Source organism: Pristiophorus japonicus, chromosome 3 (assembly GCF_044704955.1).
Source record: "Pristiophorus japonicus isolate sPriJap1 chromosome 3, sPriJap1.hap1, whole genome shotgun sequence".
Lineage (NCBI taxonomy): Eukaryota > Metazoa > Chordata > Chondrichthyes > Pristiophoridae > Pristiophorus > Pristiophorus japonicus.
This window is the reverse complement of record NC_091979.1, coordinates 262402545-262421013: the sequence shown is the minus strand read 5'-3', so window position 1 is coordinate 262421013 and position 18469 is coordinate 262402545. Positions and strand designations below refer to the sequence as shown.

The window sequence follows — 18469 nt, the reverse complement described above, 5'->3', positions numbered from 1 at the left end:
GATGTCGGTGAATGGCAGGGTCTGAAGCGGACCGACACCTGTTCGCGGTGATTATGGGATTTCTTTGCTTGCAAAGATGAAAATGGGAACGCTGACAAGAGGGTTCATCTGCTCTGGTGGCACACACAGCCACCAAAGCACTTATACAATACTGTTTGAATGTAATACAGTCCTCTTTAATAGCCTTGGAAGTTGCACGTGGTTCATCAGGAGGACATCGAAATGCGGAGACATCTTATGAGATCTCAGAAAGCAATCTTGATAATGTGTAAAGATCATTCATGGCAAATAGGGTGCCAAACTAAGCCTACCTATCATCGTGGTCCACCCCGACCTGCGAGAGAACACCACTGCAGGGTGGGGGTGTAAGAGCTGGAGCATGCCACTGCAGCTTCCAGCGTGAGCCACTCCAAGTGTGCGATGGCTTCGAGGTGGGCGACTGGGTGACGTCATCAGGACCCAGGTCGCCATTTGGAGCGTGGGCAGGAGTATCGGCTGGGCCCTGGTACAGCATAGGAGCAGGAAGGTTGTGGCGGACTTGCGACGAGTGATCGGGGCAGAGGAACGATGAGGGATCGTGGCTGAGATTTGATGGGTGATCGTGACGGAGGTTCGGCGAGTGTTTTTGTGGCGGAGGAGCAGTGAGTGATTGTAGCGGAGGTGCGGCGAATGAGGGTATGGGGCCCCAGAAGGGCTGAGGGCCCAGAGGCAGCAGTGGCCAGCCCACACTGCGATATGTGTGCAGAGCAGGTCTCCAGTCGTCCTGGTTAACCCTTGCCACTGGATAAACGCCTAGTTCTGTCAAGCCCGTGTGGTGGCTGATGTGCAACGGGTCACCACACGTTTTTAAAAAAAAAAAACACTCTCTGGCATCTTTCACCCCCTCAATTGGAGTTCAGGACTGGAACATTGGGTCCTTCATAGAAACATGTGAACTCGTGGAAGCAAGTCATCCTCATTCGAGGGACCGCCTATGATGATGACCTATGTGTGATGCATTTTAGGAGGCAACCCACAGAGTGCTGAGCGACAGCAACAGCATGAGAACACCGACTAGACTGCTGACAGACACCAAAAGCATGAGAACAAATAGTGTCAGATTTATAATTGAAGTAATGAAGGGGTGCATGAATAAAAATTGTGCTCTTAACGACCCTCGAAAGATCATTGAACTTTTTTCGGCACTGTTTGCCACTCCTGACTACTGTGTCTGAGGTACAGACCTCCTCAGTGATTTCGTTCCAGATACGATAAAAAATGGATGACAAGGATCTCGATCCACCCCTCCGATATAACTCGTGCCATTTTCTCTCCACAGCCCTTTCTAGAGCTTTGTTAGCCTCGTGGCTTAATCGCCTGGCACGCTGTCTCGTAGACTCATCCTCCATGATCAAAATCCAAATTGAAAATGGCTGATTCAGCCCCGGATGTACTGCGCGTGCACGTAGCCGCGCCCTGCATTTATGTTTGCGATCGAACAGCAGACCAGAAGCACGGGAAGAAAAAAATATGTTGCGCATGCGCAGATTGGCCAATTTTTTTCAGTGCTGGAACATTCGGCTCCAGCACGCACATTGTGTAGCGCAACGCCAGAGTTAGCGCAAACTCTCCTCGTGAACTTTCATTTGGCGAAAGTTGCGCACTCTGGCGCTAACGCTAACCCAGTGCTAAATTTTTGATATGGCCGTGATTTGCGCCCAGAAATGCAAAATCCCGAAAATCCAACCCTCAGACTTTTGTTACGTTACCAGGGAATGCTGTTGAAGGAAATTATACAAATGCATTGAAGAGGTAACTAGATGTCTTCCTGGAAAGACAAATGATTGAGGGATATGGTGTGAAGGGGAGCAGGTGGAGTTGAAATCACTCAAAGGGAAATGGGATTGTTGGACACAAAGACCATTTTCTCTGTTTACATTTTAAATGGTACAAATGTCTTAGCATCTTGCTCATGTCATATATTTTTTTATTGTTACTTGTAATGGGCTCAATTTTCCCCAGTATTTGCACCGTTTTTTTTGGAGCAGGCTGCTTTTTCTGGCCTAATTTAAAAATCCCCAGTTTCCCCAATCAATTTGCACCAGCGTAACTCAGTTATGAATTTTTTAAGTCAGTTTTTTTTTCAGCCAAAGGAGGCAAAACCAGTCACCTATGCCACTTCTGGCCATTTAGGGAAGTTTGGCCAGCCAAGAGTTACTCCAGCGTATTAGGTCAGCGTATGTGGCCTGTCCTGAAAAACCTTCCCTTGTGTTAAGGAAATCGGCGCAGGTAAGGAAAGCGGCGCAGCAGATGCCCGGACACACTGAAAGAATAGAAAAACACACCGCTGCAACTTACCTCTAACCCTGCCTGAAGGCTGTCTGGTCCCATTGTTGGTCCCCACAGACAGGAAGGCTGTTCGGTTCCATTCACAATCCCTGGTTCACATCGACAGAGAGTCGGTCCCCGGTTTACACACATAGGAAGGCTGTCCGGTTCCATTCAGAGAGAGAGAGAGAGACGGATGAACCAGTGACATAGAATGGGACCGGACAGCCTTTGGGCAGGGTTGGAGGTAACGTGCTATGTGTTTTTCAATTCTTTTATAATGTGTTGGGAGCTGGCTGTATGCTTTCACTTTGCAGCCTCAGCTCGCTTTGTGTTCTTGGTTACCATGGCAGCCCGATCTTTTTCACGCAGATCAAGGCTCCACCCACCCTCGGGTTAGACCACGCCAAAATGAAGAGATCCAACGGGGAAACTTACAACACAGTTTTTTTGGGGCGTAATTGAGTCCCCAAAAATCGGGCGTAACTCTTCAAGTAAGAATGGGGAAATCGACCTATTTTCAGCATCAGCTAATGTCTCTCCCAATATATATAATGTGGAAAAAATTGTTAATCTCCCTGACATTTATTTTATAATTCATTTTGCCTCCTGTGAAGACCTTCCATTTCATTTGTCCCCTTGCAACTATAAGACTTTCTGATGACTATCTTTAAGTTGACATTTTTAGATGAGCCTAATTTCCAATTTGGAGGTGCTCATGTATCAGCAATGGGAATATTTTCTGGGGTTTTGCCAATGCTGCTGTACAATGATCTGCAATAATATTGTAGCCTGACATTCCTTTCTTCTCTAAAGGGAAGCGCCTGACCTCCCATTGGATTCTCCTTTTACCACTTTAACTGGGATTAGGAACTTACTCTATGGGCAGTTACATGCTCAAACCGATGTCAACATGACACACTAGTGTATTTTGTTAGAAATATTAAATTTTTATTATCTGTTTCCATAGGTGTGAAACCCGTATTTGATAGCTGGTCTCTGGATGCAATAGTAAGGATGAAAAACCTGGTGATGAATAAGTGTCTGAAATCCAGGACTGTAGAGAAGAAAGAGAACCTCCTAATTGTGGAACTCTTTGAAACTGATGATCCAATTCTGAATATCAATGAACAGTTAATTTCAGCAGGATTGGCTGTTAAAATGGTGGAAGAACAAATAATTCCCACCGTGGAAAGCAGTGTGGCAAGTAAGACATATTTTGACATATGTCTAAAAGTTGTTGCAGGTTTTCATCTTTTTGATTTTGGTGTATATATTATTTGACACACACACTTCTCCTTACACTTGCAAATTTCTGTCATTCTTGCACCGTTCAGACTGCATCAAACAAAATATTAAGAAATATTTGGCATTTCTTAATCAGACAAGTTGAAGGAATAGGTAAGCAAAAAGGGTCCACATAATTTATTTTGCTCCAGACCCATATGTTCTTGTGTCAGCACGTGTCTAGTAGCTGGTGAGAATACCCTGCAATCAAAAAACTATAGTTGCAAATCATGTTTTTCAAATCAATGTGGGCATATTTGTGCATGCTTTGTTGCTGTGAAATCTGTCTCACAGCTGTACTGCAAGTCCCAACTTATTCTTTAATATATATCAGCCGTTGCTCATTGGTAGCACACTCACATAGAAACATAGAAAATAGGTGCAGGAGCAGGCCATTCAGCCCTTCGAGCCTGCACCACTATTCAATATGATCATGGCTGATCATGCAACTTCAGTACCCCACTCCTGCCTTCTCTCCATACCCGCTGATCCCTTTAGCCGTAAGGGATCTAACTCCTTTTTGAATATATCCAACGAACTGGACTCAACAACTTTCTGTGGTAGAGAATTCCATAGGTTCACAATTCTCTGCGTGAAAAAGTTTCTCCTCATCTCAGTCCTATATGGCTTATCCCTTATCCTTAGACTGTGACCCCTGGTTCTGGACTTCCCCAACATCGGGAACATTCTTCCTGCATCTAACCTGTCCAATCCCGTCAGAATTTTATATGCTTCTATGAGATCCCCGCTCATTCTTTTGAATTCCAGTGAATATAAGCCTAGTCGATCCAGTCCTTCTTCATAATGTCAGTCCTGCCATCCTGGGAATCAGTCTGGTGAACCTTCGCTGCACTCCTTCAATAGCAAGAATGTCCTTCCTCAGATTAGGAGACCAAAACTGCATACAATACTCAAGGCACCGTCTCACCAAGGCCCTGTACAACTGCAGCAAGACCTTCCTGCTATGAAGGCCAACATGCCATTTGCTTTCTTCATTGCCTGCTGTACTTGCATGCCTACTTTCAATGACTGATGTACCATGACACCCAGGTCTCGTTTTACGAATCTGTCACCATTCAGATAATCTGCCTTCCTGTTTTTGCCACCAAAGTGGATAACCTCACATTTATCCACATTATACTGCATCTGCCATGCATTTGCCCACTCACCTAAACTGTCCTTGTCACTCTGCAGCCTCTTAGCATCCTCCTCACAGCTCATACTGCCACCCAACTTAGTGTCATCTGCAAACGTGGAAATATTACATTCAATTCCTTCGTCTAAATCATTAATATATATTGTAAATAGCTGGGGTCCCAGCACTGAACCTTGCGGTCACTGGTCACTGCCTGCCATTCTGAAAAGGACCTGTTTATTCACACTCATTTTGCTTCCTGTCTGCCAACCAGTTCTCTATCCACATCAATACATTACCCCCAATACCATGTGCCTTAATTTTGCACACTAATCTCTTGTGTGGGACCTTGTCAAAAGCCTTTTGAAAGTCCAAATACAACACATCCACTGGTTCTCCCTTATCCACTCTACTAGAATTTTTTGAGGATGTAAACTAGAAGATTTGTCAAGCATGATTTCCCTTTCATAAATCCATGCTGACTTGGACCGATCCTGTCACTGCTTTCCAAATGCGCTGCTATTAGATCTTTAATAATTGATTCCAGCATTTTCCCCACTACCGATGTCAGGCTAACCGGTCTATAATTCCCTGTTTTCTCTCCCTTTTTTAAAAAAAAGTGGGATTACATTAGCTACTCTCCAATCCATAGGAACTGATCCAGAGTCCATGGAATGTTGGAAAATGACCACCATGCATCTACTATTTCTAGGAATACTTCCTTAAGATCTCTGCGGTGCAGACTATCAGGCTCTGGGGATTTATCGGCCTTCAATCCCATCAATTTCCCTAACACAATTTCCTGACTAATAAGGATTTCCCTCAGTTCCCCCTTCTCGCTAGAGTCTCGGTCCCCTAGTATTTTCGGGAGGTTATTCGTGTCTTTCTTAGTGAAGACCGAGCCAAAGTAGTTCAGTTGGTCTGCCATTTCCTTGTTCCCCATTATGAATTCACCTGATTCTGACTGCAAGGGACCTACATTAGTCTTCACTAATTTTTTTCTTTTCACATATCTATAGAAGCTATTGCAGTCAGTTTTTTGTTCCCTGAAAGCTTACTCTCATATTCTATTTTCCCTCTCCTAACTAATGCCTTAGTCCTCCTCTGCTGAATTCTAAATTTCTTCCAGTTCTCAGGTTTGTTGTTTTTTCTGGGCAATTTATATGTCTCTTCCTTGGATTTAACACTATCCCTAATTTCCCTTGTTAGCCACGGTTGAGCCACCTTCCCTGTTTTTTTTTACGCCAGACAGGGATGTACAATTGTAGTTCATCCATGTGATCTTTAAATGTCTGCTATTGCCTATCTACTGTCAATCCTTTAAGTATCATTCGCCAGTCTATCCTCAGAAGGTTATGGGTTCAAGTCCCACTCCAGAGACTTGAGCACAAAAATCTAGGCTGACACTCCAGTGATGAGGGAGTGCTGCACTCTTTTGCATGAGACGTTAAATCGAGGCCCCGTCTGCCCTCTTAGGTGGACATAAAATCCCATGGCACTGTTCAAAAGAACAGGGAAATTCTCTCCGGTGTCCTGGATAATATTTATCCCTCAAACACCCATCACTAAAACAGATTATCTACGCATTATCACATTGCTGTTTTTGGGAGTTTGCTGTGCACAAATTGGCTGCCATGATTGTTAAATTACAACAGTAACTACTATAAAAATGCAAGTCTTTTTAAATGTAATGCAAGACACTTAATACTCAAGTGATCCAGGAGAAGAATGCACTTAAGTAATGCTGTTTGAGATTTCACAGTCATTTTTAATTCAATTGTAGCCTTTAGAATTTATTGTTTCAAAAGTTGAGTCTGATGTGAAAATATTCTATAATGTACTGATCATTCGTTTTAGCTCACTTGCCAATTTCTTTGTTTAAATATTTTGGTTTTCCAAGGAAATGTGTATGCAAAGCTGTGGAAAACCGTAGAGCTGCCTTTGAACAGTGTTGTACCCATTAAGGTGAAAGAAATAATAAATCCTGACATCTTCTATGTTCACATTATTGGGATTCCAGGTAAGAAAACATATTACAGATGTGAGACTGCTGACATTTTTATAATGTGCTACATATTTATTAAATGCGAAGTCCTGTTAGGAGGGAGTATTTTAACTTTAAAGCTTCACCCATCCAAGCCCCCCCACCCTCTCCATAAGCAAAAAAAATTGTATTAGGTTACATTTTTAAATCTCTTAAATCATCTACTTTGTGAAGTTATGTTTGAATCACATTTCTTGGAATTAACAAGTGATCATATACAAATTAATCACTAAAATAAAGTATTGTTTCCAACAAATCAGTTTAGCAGTATTACAGTTATGTGACATGCTTTAAAGTTTTTAACATCAAAATAATAGGATCAAAGATTTTAGTAGCAATTTAGATTGGGCAAACAGCCACTGCCATCTCCCACTTTGTGTTAAATTTTATTGCTGCTGATAAACCCATTTTCAAAAAAGCCAGAGTTCTGAGCATATGGGCTTCAGAAAAGTCAACATGGCATATTAGCTCCCTGCAGCTGTAAATAGTTTCCTCTCACTTCACTATTTCAAATCACCCACCAGGTAGTCTGCTCTTGAACCAACAGCATGATGACTGTTCACTTTATGGAAAAGTGTTGGACTCTGTTGTGAATCTTCTGCTCTGATGCCCTGCAAATTTGTGTCTGGGTGTTCAGTACCTGGCAGAATTCACAATACGGTTGCCAGTGCCTGAGCTAGGCCTCTGTCCACTCTCACAGGTTGGATGTTCAACAGCAACTTGCATTTGTATAGCGCCTTTAATAAGAACATAAAAAATGGAAACAGGAGTAGGCCACTTGGCCCTTCGAGCCTGCTCTGCCATTCAAGAAGATCATGGTTGTTGATCTATCTCAACTTCACTTTCCCATATTATCCCCATATCCCTTGGTTCCCTTCGTATTCAGAAATCTATTGATCTCTGTCTTGAATATCCTCACTTACTGAGCAACCACAGCCCTCTGAGTTAAAACATTCCAAAGATTCACAACCCTTTGAGTGAAGAAATTTCTCCTCATCTCAGTCCTAAATGGTCAACTCTTAGTCTCAGACTGTGACCCCCTAGCTCTGGACTCAAGCCCCTTAAGAATTTTATATGTTTAGATGAGATCACCTCTCATACTTCTAAACTCTAGGGAATATAAACCTCGATCTACTCAATCTCTCCTCACAGGACAATCCCGTCATCCCAGGAATCAGTCTAGTGAACCTTTGTTGCACTCCCTCTAAGTCGAGTACATTTTTCCTGAGGTGAGGAGATTTTAACGTAGGAAACCATCCATAGGCTTTTCAAGGGAATGTAATCAGTTCGAAATTGACACCAAACCAAAGGAAGAAATATTGGGATGGGGGACTAAAAGCTTGGTTAAAGAAATAGGTTTTAAGGAGGGTCTTAAAGGAGAGATTTAGGGTGGGAAAGCTAGAGCTTGAGGTCTGTACGGCTGAAGGCGTGACTACCAGTGGTGGGGCAGTGGGAGTGGTGCTGTAGAGCTGGAAGAAGTTAGAATATGGAGGGATGATGGGATTTGAGAATTTGAAATTGGAGGTTTGAGCGCAGGGCTGATGGATGAGTGAGACGTGGTGTGAGTTAGGAACCGGGCAAAAGAATTTTGAATCCACTGCAGTTGATGGAGGGTGGAGGATTGGTAAGTTGGGATGGAGAGGATTGGAATAGTTGAGTCTGTAGGTAATAAATGCATGAATGAGGGTTTCAGCAGCAGATGGGCAGAGGCAGAGACTGGTGATTTTACAAAGGCCATTGTGATGGAGAGGATTATGGTCGGTAGCTTAGCTCTGGGCCAAATAGGACGCTAAAATTGCCAACAGTCTGCTTCAACCTAGGACAGTTGCTAGAGAGGGGGATGGAAACAGTGATGAAGGTACGGAGTTTGTGGCAAGTGTCAAAACTGATCGTTTCTCTTGTCCAATGTTTAATTGGAGTAAGTTGTGGCTCAAATAGGACTGAATGTCTGACAAGGAATCAGACAACGAAGGCAGTGGGGGGGTAGAGCTGGGTGTCGTCAGTATGCATGTAGAACCTGACACCTTGGCCAGAATTTGGGGTTGTAATGTAAGCAAAACTGTTGATGTTGGCCGGTCAGTACTGTGTAAAACTGACGACAACTTCTGGTGTTCGCACATGCGTAGGCAAATGTGGAAATCCGGAAGTTGCTATCAGTGATACCCTGCTCCTACACAGGGTGTGCTGTTGCAGTCTTTGCAAATGCAATCAACACAGAATCAGTGAATTGATGTGAACATCAGCTTTTTACACACTATTCGTGCTGTAAAAACCATTGACAAATGATGCCTTGGTGAATGAGGTGTAACTGAGTTTTTAATGGTGTACTAAGTCAGAATTATTGCTGAATAACCTCTGACTAATTCCCCTTCAATACTGATAATCAGTAGTACAGGTACAACGTCTGAAATCCGGAATCCTCGGGACAGAGTCCGTGCCAGTTTTTGGGTTTTTACGGATTTCAGACAAGAAAATCAATAGTCTGAAATTCGGAATCCTCGGGACCGAATCCATGCCGGATTTCGGACCTTGTTGCAGACTGAATCCATGCTGTGGCTCGGGTTTTGCCAGATTTCAGACCTCGCTGCGGACCGAATCCGTACCGGATTTTGAGTTTTGCTGGATTTCAGACCTCGCCGAAATGTCCGGTTTTCAGACAATTCCGGATTTCGGAATTCAGGAAGTTGCACCTGTACTGACTAATCTCAGTTACTCACTACCTCTTCTTACCTATTCATTATTCTCCTGAAACAACTCAGAACCCCCCTATCAGCACTCATTTTCCCCATCCTCCTAACCACTCCCAATACAAACCTAACATCCCTTCTTTCATAACTCATCCTTTCGCTGTTAGTGCTACAATACATCCACGTTTATAAAACATTGTAGCTACTTGACCCTTCATAAGCAACACCCTGGGAGATCCAGAAGTATATTATCCATCATCATAGGCAGTCCCTTGAAATCGAGGAAGACTTGCTTCCACTCTAAAAGTGAGTTCTTGGGTGACTGAACAGTCCAATACGGGAATTACAGTCTCTGTCACAGGTGGGACAGGCAGTTGTTGAAGGAAATGATGGGTGCCGCACGCTCCTTCTGCTGCCTGCGCTTGGTTTCTGCATGCTCTCGGCGATGAGACTCGAGGTGCTCAGCGCCCTCCTGGTTGCACTTCCTCCACTTAGGGCGGTCTTTGGCCAGGGACTCCTTGGTGTCGGTGGGGATGTTGCATTTTATCAAGGAGGCTTTGAGGGTGTCCTTGGAACGTTTCCTCTGCCCACCTTGGGCTCGCTTGCCGTGTAGGAGTTCCAAGTAGAGCGTTTGCTTTGGGAGTCTTGTGTCAGACATGCGAACAATGTGACCCGCCCAACAGAGTTGGCCGAGTGTGGTCAGTGCTTCGATGCTGGGGATGTTGACCTGATTGAGGACATTAACATTGGTACGTCTGTCCTCCCAGTGGATTTGCAGGACCTTGCGGAGACATTGTTGGTGGTATTTCTCCAGCGATTTGAGATGTCTACTGTATATGGTCCACATCTCTGAGCCTTACAGGAGGGCGTATATATTAAATGTGTATATATAGTATTGTATCTGCACATAATTTTTATTGTCACTCTTGCTTTCTGTGGCTGAGTAATGACTGCTTATCTCAACTATCCATACTTCACGTTATACTAACCTTTCAGTCTTCCAAACATTAAATAGAGCTGTTACAGTTCCAAATTGCAACCCCCAGAGTATGTTTTCATGGGAGCCTGGCTGCTCACTCCAAAGATCCACGGTATTTTTCAAACTTCTGATTATTATCAACTATGTAATGTTTTTTTCCTCCACTTGCGGTGAAAAAGAAAGAAGAAAAAAACTTTAAATGCATAGATAAATAACTTTTTCTGTGTAAAGTAGCAGCAAAATAACAATCCTAAAATGCATTGAAAATACCATTTTTATGAATGCTTATGGGTAGTGTAAAAAAAATATGTCTGATAATTCCCTTTGTGGGAATATATTTATTTTTGATAGAAACTAATAATTTATGGATTCTCGTCTGGGAAGAAAATAATTTATTTAATCCCAAGTCTGTGCTGCACTTCCCTAAGCTCACTTATCCTGGGCATTTTTAATTACTTTATTTTACCAGGAAAATATACAGTTAATTCACAGGAATTGTACACTGAATGAATGATTGATTTGTGAAGGCCTGTTTGCGCCAGCTCGGCCTGAATTAACACATTGGCCCAGATTGTATGGTCAGCAGCAAAGGAATGGCTGCCTACAAACTTTTCATGGGCCTTTGAGCGACAACTTACGGTATTTAGAGATCGTTTCAGCATGACACGCACTCTACAGGGGATCTAGGATCTGTGTGAGAAGGGAAAGCAACATGTCTCCGCAACCAATCAGATTGAAGAATCCTGACTGAGACATGCAGTCTAAACCAGGACATCTACATTAGAATATTTAATTTAATGTAAAATCATGTGCAGAAAGCGAAATAGAGGGGAAGAAAGATCGGATTAAGCGAGATAAAAGGCAAAGAAAAAGTTTTTTAAAAATGTTAATTTTTTTTCAAATCTCCAACAAATATTAAAATCTGAAGGAATAAGACCCCATACTTTTAACAGTACATCTTTAGTGCCAGAGAGGGTGTTTGGCAGTCGACATATCACCTTTTCTGCCCACGCACACAAAATTAGTGCGCCACCGCTTGTGGGTATGTGGGAAAGTTCTCAATCTGTACATGTGGTTGTTTCTGCACTATGATCTGTGCATGTACGACAGCCAGAATGGCAAAGATATCCTGCTGCGATATTTAATTTATTTATACCCTGGTGTGCCTACCATTCAGTAATTTACTAATTCACTGCTGAATCTGTTGCTGCATTAATTTACGCATTTTCTAATGTCCCTGCTGCTGTATTTATTGATATTTTGGTGCCTCTATGAATATATTGATGTGCACATGTCTGGTGCGCGCTCGCTTTATTAATTCACTGGTGCCCACTGCTTTATCAAATTTTTGCTTTGCTACGATGCCAGTTGTTGCATTCAATTATCAATTCACTCGTTGCTTATTTTAAAATTAACTTTAGTCCATTGGGGCTCACAATGCGGCCTATATAGCTTATTCAAAATCTTGTGTATGTATGCATTTCCTGTCCACAGGACTTCACTTACTGTTGTTGAAATATTTAGTTACATTTTTATGGGTTTATTTGAGTGTGTATCTCTATCTTTTCAGTTCATTAAATATGTTGAGGGAAATGAAAGTTTTTTCCCCTATTAACTCAAATTGTGATTTAGACTTATCTGCTCCATAATCCTGGAGGCTATTTCCTTTAATTTACTGTGGTAGAATTTATTCTTGAGCTTGCAGATTTTTCTCAACGATATTTAGAAGAATAAAAATAGATGAACAAATGGGGGAAAAAATTGTTACATTTTTTATTTTTCTAGCTAAATAACCTGGTAAAGTTAACGAGTATAAGTGTTCCCAGCATAAAGCACTTGTGTATCTAGGTTGTGGATTTTAAACCCAATATTACTATGAAGGCTGCTTCTGTTGGATATCACAACTTGACATTTTTGCAAAGTAAATGTACTTGAGTTGTGTCATAAAATGTATCTTTGCTAGGTGCTATGATCAGAAGATACTTACGGAAGGGAGTGGGGTGGCGGGGGGAGATAGAGAGGAGGAAGGCCATTCAGAAGATACTAACAAATGAGAATAGCCCATCTACCACTTGGCCTCGTAGCCCATTCCATGTGTTGCTCCATCTCTGCATGAAGGACCTCCTAATATCAGTGTTAAAATTACCTCTTACTAATTTGTACCTGTGTTCCCATATTCCAGTAGTGGTTATCTGAAGTAACTTTCCCATGCCATATATTAAATTGTATACCTCTAAGATCAAATACCCTTTTTCCAGGCTGAAACAAATCCAGACTGTCGAGCCTTTCTTAATAGGGTAATCCTGACACTAAGGATCCGCCTTGTGGTTTTTTTCTATATTAACTCCAGCACTTGAATGTTTATCTCATTTCTCAGAAACCAGAACTAGACGCTGTACTTAATGTTCAGTCTAACCAGAGAATGGTACAGTTTGATCACAACTTTGGGTTGCGCTATAGCTGTACAATCAAGAGTCCTTCCCAGCTCAGTTTAGAAAAAAGTCATCCAGTTGAATTGTGGTGATATAACTTAAGCCAAATTAATTGGTCCTGGGGAAACCTGTTCCATGAGGATGTCCTTTTGTGATGTCAGTAGAGAAAATTTAAATTGTACCGAACTTTCCTTTACGTTATGCTCAGGATTATTTAAGGATGTCAAATTTGACCATTTGAGAGGATTTCCACACAGCAAATCCAACTTTCCAATGATTTCAATAACACAAGTAGTGCCAATTTAACTCAAGGGAGGAAAAACATATGGTACAGCACAGAAAGCAAATTGTATGGATTAAAATAGGAAATTGTAAATATTGAGTGCTATAATGGAGTTTTGAGTTTAAAAACCAAATACTTTAATGGAATTGGAGTGTAACACGATAAATAACCTTCAAAGAAAACAATTGTGAATAAGTGTCACATTGGTAGTGTTTAATTGTTCACAGCTTAAAGTTTTCTGCTGAGTTAGTAAACATTCTAGCAAGTGTTGCCCTGAAATGGGAAACAGTTGTAAACCAACGTTCTCTGCAGCAGATTAAATACAGTGGAACAAAATCAGAAAATTGCAACCACATGTTAATAATTTTAAGAACAATACAGAACTGCTTTTGATCTTGGCTTATTCTAGTAATACATTTTAGTCTTGCAAGAGCACTAATTTTGGCCAAACTGCTCTCTTACAATGTTGACGATGATCTCTGCATCAATCTCTAACTCCAGTACAACTCTCTGTGTTAAATTTTTTCTCCTGCTCTCTGTCCTTTCTATGGTGTGGAACCCAAAACTGCACACTAACTATGGTCTTCCTAAGATTCTATAGGTTCACTATTTCATCTTGATTCACCATTCCATTTCAAATCTAGTCCATACTATTGTGACCAAAGCGCATGTCTTTTCAATTTGGCTTCTCTTTCTCTCTTTCCTGCCCCTGCACACACACACACGCACATATGAGTTTTGGAGAACTGAGATAAGGCAGTTTATTGTTTTCACAGGCCCACTACCCATAATTTGGCACTAAGTAGCAAATCTGATGGCAGAAGCAAGCAGGTATGGTTTAAAAAATATATGTTACTAATACCTTATCATTTGCATTCTATACCCGACCTGGGAGTTAATCTTGAGTGGGAAAATGTTCTATTTCCAGAACCACTCAATTTGGTGACAAAATTCACCTAATACTTTTTATTTAAAATTCTGTTAAGTGTTGAAATTTATCATTTGTTAAAGCATTTAATTGAAGTATTTTTTCCCCTTTGCAGATTTGAAGAAATTGTACCTGCTGAATACAGAATTGGCTGAGCATTGTCGAGCTCAACCAGAGAGTTCCATATTCAGGCCTGAGGTTGGTGATGCTTGTTGTGCAAGACTTGCAGGTAATCTACACAGATTTGTTAAATTAATATCATTCAAAATGATCTCGAACTCGTTTTCTAAGTTTTTTCATAAATTCTATGATGCGCATAGGTTGTTCTACATTTTGCCTTTAATATCTCAACTTATCTTTTTGAACATTGGTTGAAATATGGGGTAGAAATCAAAAGCCATGATTATGACATCATTAAACAAAGTGTGCGACGGTGCAGTAATAAAATATTCATTTTTGGTTTTCTGGTCTACCTTGAGCTAACCAGGTGGTTAAATTAGTAAACTACGAAACAGACTACTCATGAGTTTGCCACTCCCTTGCCAATGGAGTACTCCACAGAAATATGTTTTCCTTGCCGTGGTGTGGGAGGTTATACATATTGCATCATGATATGCCGAGTATAGAATAACATTAGTGTTGGTGGTCATGAAGAAATCCATGGCCTCGTACAGCTTCACAAGGTGCATGCAAATGAAGCTGCAACAAAGAGGCTGTTGGCGTTCGCCGTTATTACTGTGCAAATAACTTCTGACATGCGCATTAAATGCGGAAATCCGGAAGTTACTGTCAGTGATACCCTGCTCTTCCACGGGTGCATAATTGCAGTCTTTGCAGATGGAATCATTTAGAAATCACTGATTTGTCGTGAACTTTACACACTGTTCTCTCTGTAAGGAGCAATGGTAAATTTAAGCCTTGTTGAATCTAATGTAACTGAGTTTTTAATGGCATACTAAGTCATAATTACTGCTGAACAACCTCTCTGACCCTGAAAAACTAATTTTAAAAGTATGGAGTCTCATTACCTTAGAACATTTAAAAATTGCAGATTTTAATAAAATTTTTTGTTCTCATATTTACACTTCTCCCTTAAGCCCATATGTATGTCCCAATCTTTATTTTGCTTTCCGTACAATGATTTAAATGATTTATGTTTCCTGGTTTTTTACTTTCTGCTTTGCTGTCTGATTGGTTGATTAGACTGCCTGCTGCCTGCCCTGTTGCTGGACACCACAGATCCCCTAGAGAAGGCGCAAAATTGAAACTAATATTGGAAATGAGGAAATCTACGCTGTAGAGCCCGCTAAATTTTTGGAGGCAGCTGACCTCAAAATCCAGGCCTTGTATTTAGCAGCTTGTCAACTAACAACCTAACATTCCTTTGTCTACTTAGTGTGCAGAACTGCAGTAACTATAAGGTACCTTACAATGTTGAGGAATTGTAACAAGAATGATCAGTCATATTGGGAAGGAGGAGAGGAGATTTTCCAGGTGGTGTTAATATTTGTAGTACAACAGTTGTTAGCAAAGCACAATTTAAGTGGTGTATCCAGTTAAAGCAGACTTCCCTGCCTGTTTTACATATTTGAGAGCCTGTGGCTCTGTCACAAATAGGCATGGATAGAGAAGGCCTGAAAGAACCTGTAGTCATCCCATCACAGCGTATAGCAGTTAAATAATTACAGGGTCTTTTACCTCAGTTGCCCTATCCAGACGTCCATTTTTTTTCTTGATCATTCTTTGTGTTCCTTTTGTTAATCCCAAATTTGCCTTCTGGTAATTTGAATCTGTACGCCTTTATACCTGTACTGTAGTCATGGCTTACTTTAAAATAATAATCTGGATTTATCTTGTACAGGCCATTTGGTCCAACTGGTCTATGCCAGTGTTTATACTCCACATAAACCTCTTCCCACCCTGTCCCCATATCTCTCAATTCACCTATCCCTCATATATGCATCAAACCTGTTATGTATGCAACCCTAGGCAACCTGTATAATACCGCCACCAGAGGGCTTACCTGTTGGAGTCCCAAGGGATCCCTGCCTCCCTTCGGAGCACTGTATATGAGCAGGCCTCCCATGCTGTACCAACACTCTGGAGTCTGAATAAAGGAGCTAAGGTCACACTTACTCATTGTCTACAGTACTCAGTTGCATTATTTTGTTATTAACAACTGGCGACGAGATAACTAACAATCATGCGAAAATGCAGAGAACTGTTGATATCCTGGAGAAATTCTCAGAAGGGGACGATTGGGAGGCCTTCGTGGAGTGACTCGACCAAAACTTTGTGGCCAATGAGCTGGAAGGGGACGAGAACACTGCCAAACAAAGGGCGATCCTCCTCACAATCTGTGGGGCAACAACCTATGGTCTCATGAATCTTCTAGCTCCGGTGAAATCAACAACCAAATCATATGAAGAATTGTATACGCTGGTCCGGGAGCACCTAAATCCAAAGGAAAGTGTTCTGATAGCAAGGTATCGATTCTACACGTGTCAATGGTCTGAAGGCCAGGAAGTGGCGAGCTACGTCACCGAACTAAGGCGCCTTGCAGGACATTGCGAATTCGATGGATTCCTTGAGCAAATGCTAAGAGACTTTTTTGTGCTTGGCATTGGCCATGAGGTTATCCTTCGCAAACTACTGACTGTTGAAACACCGAATCTGAGCAAAGCTATAACGACAGCCCATGCATTTATGTCCACCAGCGATAACACCGAACAAATTTCGCAAGATAAAGAGGTTTGGGCAAGTACTGTACACAAAGTAACATCGTTTTCAGGTAGGACTGCAGATGGCAGAACGTACATGCCGGCAGCTGCACGACCTCAGATGACGCAGAGTTCGCCATCAATCGTTAATGTGAGGCAGTTAACACCTTGTTGGCGCTGTGGAGGTGATCATCGAGCCCATCAATGCCGCTTGTGTGCAAAGGCTGTAGAACAATGGGACACCTCAAGCGAATGTGCAGACGAGCTGCAAACTACAACGTTGCAGAGTAGGATCGATCCATGGTGGATCAGGCTCTGACTCGAACCGAGGAGGCAGAAGTGTATGGGGTACAAACCTTCACCACGAAACGTCCACCGATCATGCTAAAAGTTGAACTGCACGGAATTCCAGTATTCATGGAACTGGACGCGGGAGTCAGTCTATCATGAGCAAAAAGGCCTTCGACGGGCGGTGCAACAAGGCACACGGGCAACTTACACTAAAGAGCTGATCCTTGAAATTGGCAGCGCAGCAGTAAAAGTCTCCGATGATGGAGCAGTGAACGAACTCCCACTATGGATTGTACCAGGAGATGGCCCCACACTGTTCGGCAGAAGCTGACTGGGAAAAATCTGCTGGAACTGGGAAGACATCTGGGCACTCACGTCCGTCGACAACGCCTCATGTGCCCAGGTTCTGAGCAAGTTCCCGTCGTTGTTTGAGCCAGGCATCATCGGAAGTTTCTCTGGGGCAAAGATGTAGATCCACTTGGTTCCCGGTACATGACCCATCCACCACAAGGCACGGGCGGTGCCATATGTGATGCGAGAGAAAGTGGAAATTGAGCTGGACAGGCTGCAGCGAGAAGGCATCATCGCGTCGGTGGAGTTCAACAAGTGGGCCAGTCCGATTGTTCCGGTTCTCAAAAGTGACGGCACTGTCAGAATTTGTGGGGACTATAAAGTAACGATTAACTGTTTTTCGCTACAGGACCCGTACCCGCTACCCAAGGCAGACGACCTATTTGCGACCCTGGCTGGAGGAAAGACGTTCACCAAGTTGGACCTGACCTCGGCCTATATGACACAGGAGCTGGCGGAATCTTCGACAGGCCTCACCTGCATCAACACGCACAAAGGTCTGTTCATCTACAATAGATGCCCGTTTAGATTCGATCGGCCGCGACAATTTTCCAAAGGAACATGGAAAGCCTGCTAAAGTTGGTTCCGCGCACCGTGGTTTTCCAGGACGACATACTGGTCACAGGTCGGGACACTCGAACATTTGAAGAACCTGGAAGAGGTTCTAAGTCGGCTGGATCGCGTGGGACTCTGGTTGAAACTCTCAGTGTGTTTTCCTAGCGCCAGATGTCGAGTTCTTGGGGAGAAGAATCGTGGCAGACGGCATCAGACCCACAGACGCCAAGACAGAGGCCATCAAGAATGCGCCGAGACCACAGAACATGACGGAGCTGTGGTCGTTCCTGGAACTCCTCAACTATTTCGGTAATTTCCTACCCGGGTGAAGTACCTTGCTAGAACCTCTACATGTGTTGCTACGTAAGGAAGATTACTGGGTATGGGGGAAATTACAAGGCTGCTTTTGAGAGAGCCAGAAATCTGTTATGTTCCAACAAACTGCTTGTCTTGTATAACCCATGTAAACA

The 18469-nt window shown here is 42.5% G+C and overlaps 1 protein-coding gene across 5 annotated transcripts in view; it reads left to right on the top strand.

The window, feature by feature from the left end:
• Positions 1-18469, top strand: part of tdrd1 (tudor domain containing 1) — a 190515-nt gene that overhangs the window by 104845 nt on the left and 67201 nt on the right. For all 5 annotated transcript variants that reach the window (XM_070876594.1, XM_070876597.1, XM_070876598.1 and 2 more), the window contains 3 exons: positions 3278-3514; positions 6630-6749; positions 14198-14311. In XM_070876594.1, coding sequence (XP_070732695.1) covers positions 3278-3514; positions 6630-6749; positions 14198-14311 — 471 coding nt within the window. The remainder of the gene's footprint in view (positions 1-3277; positions 3515-6629; positions 6750-14197; positions 14312-18469) is intronic.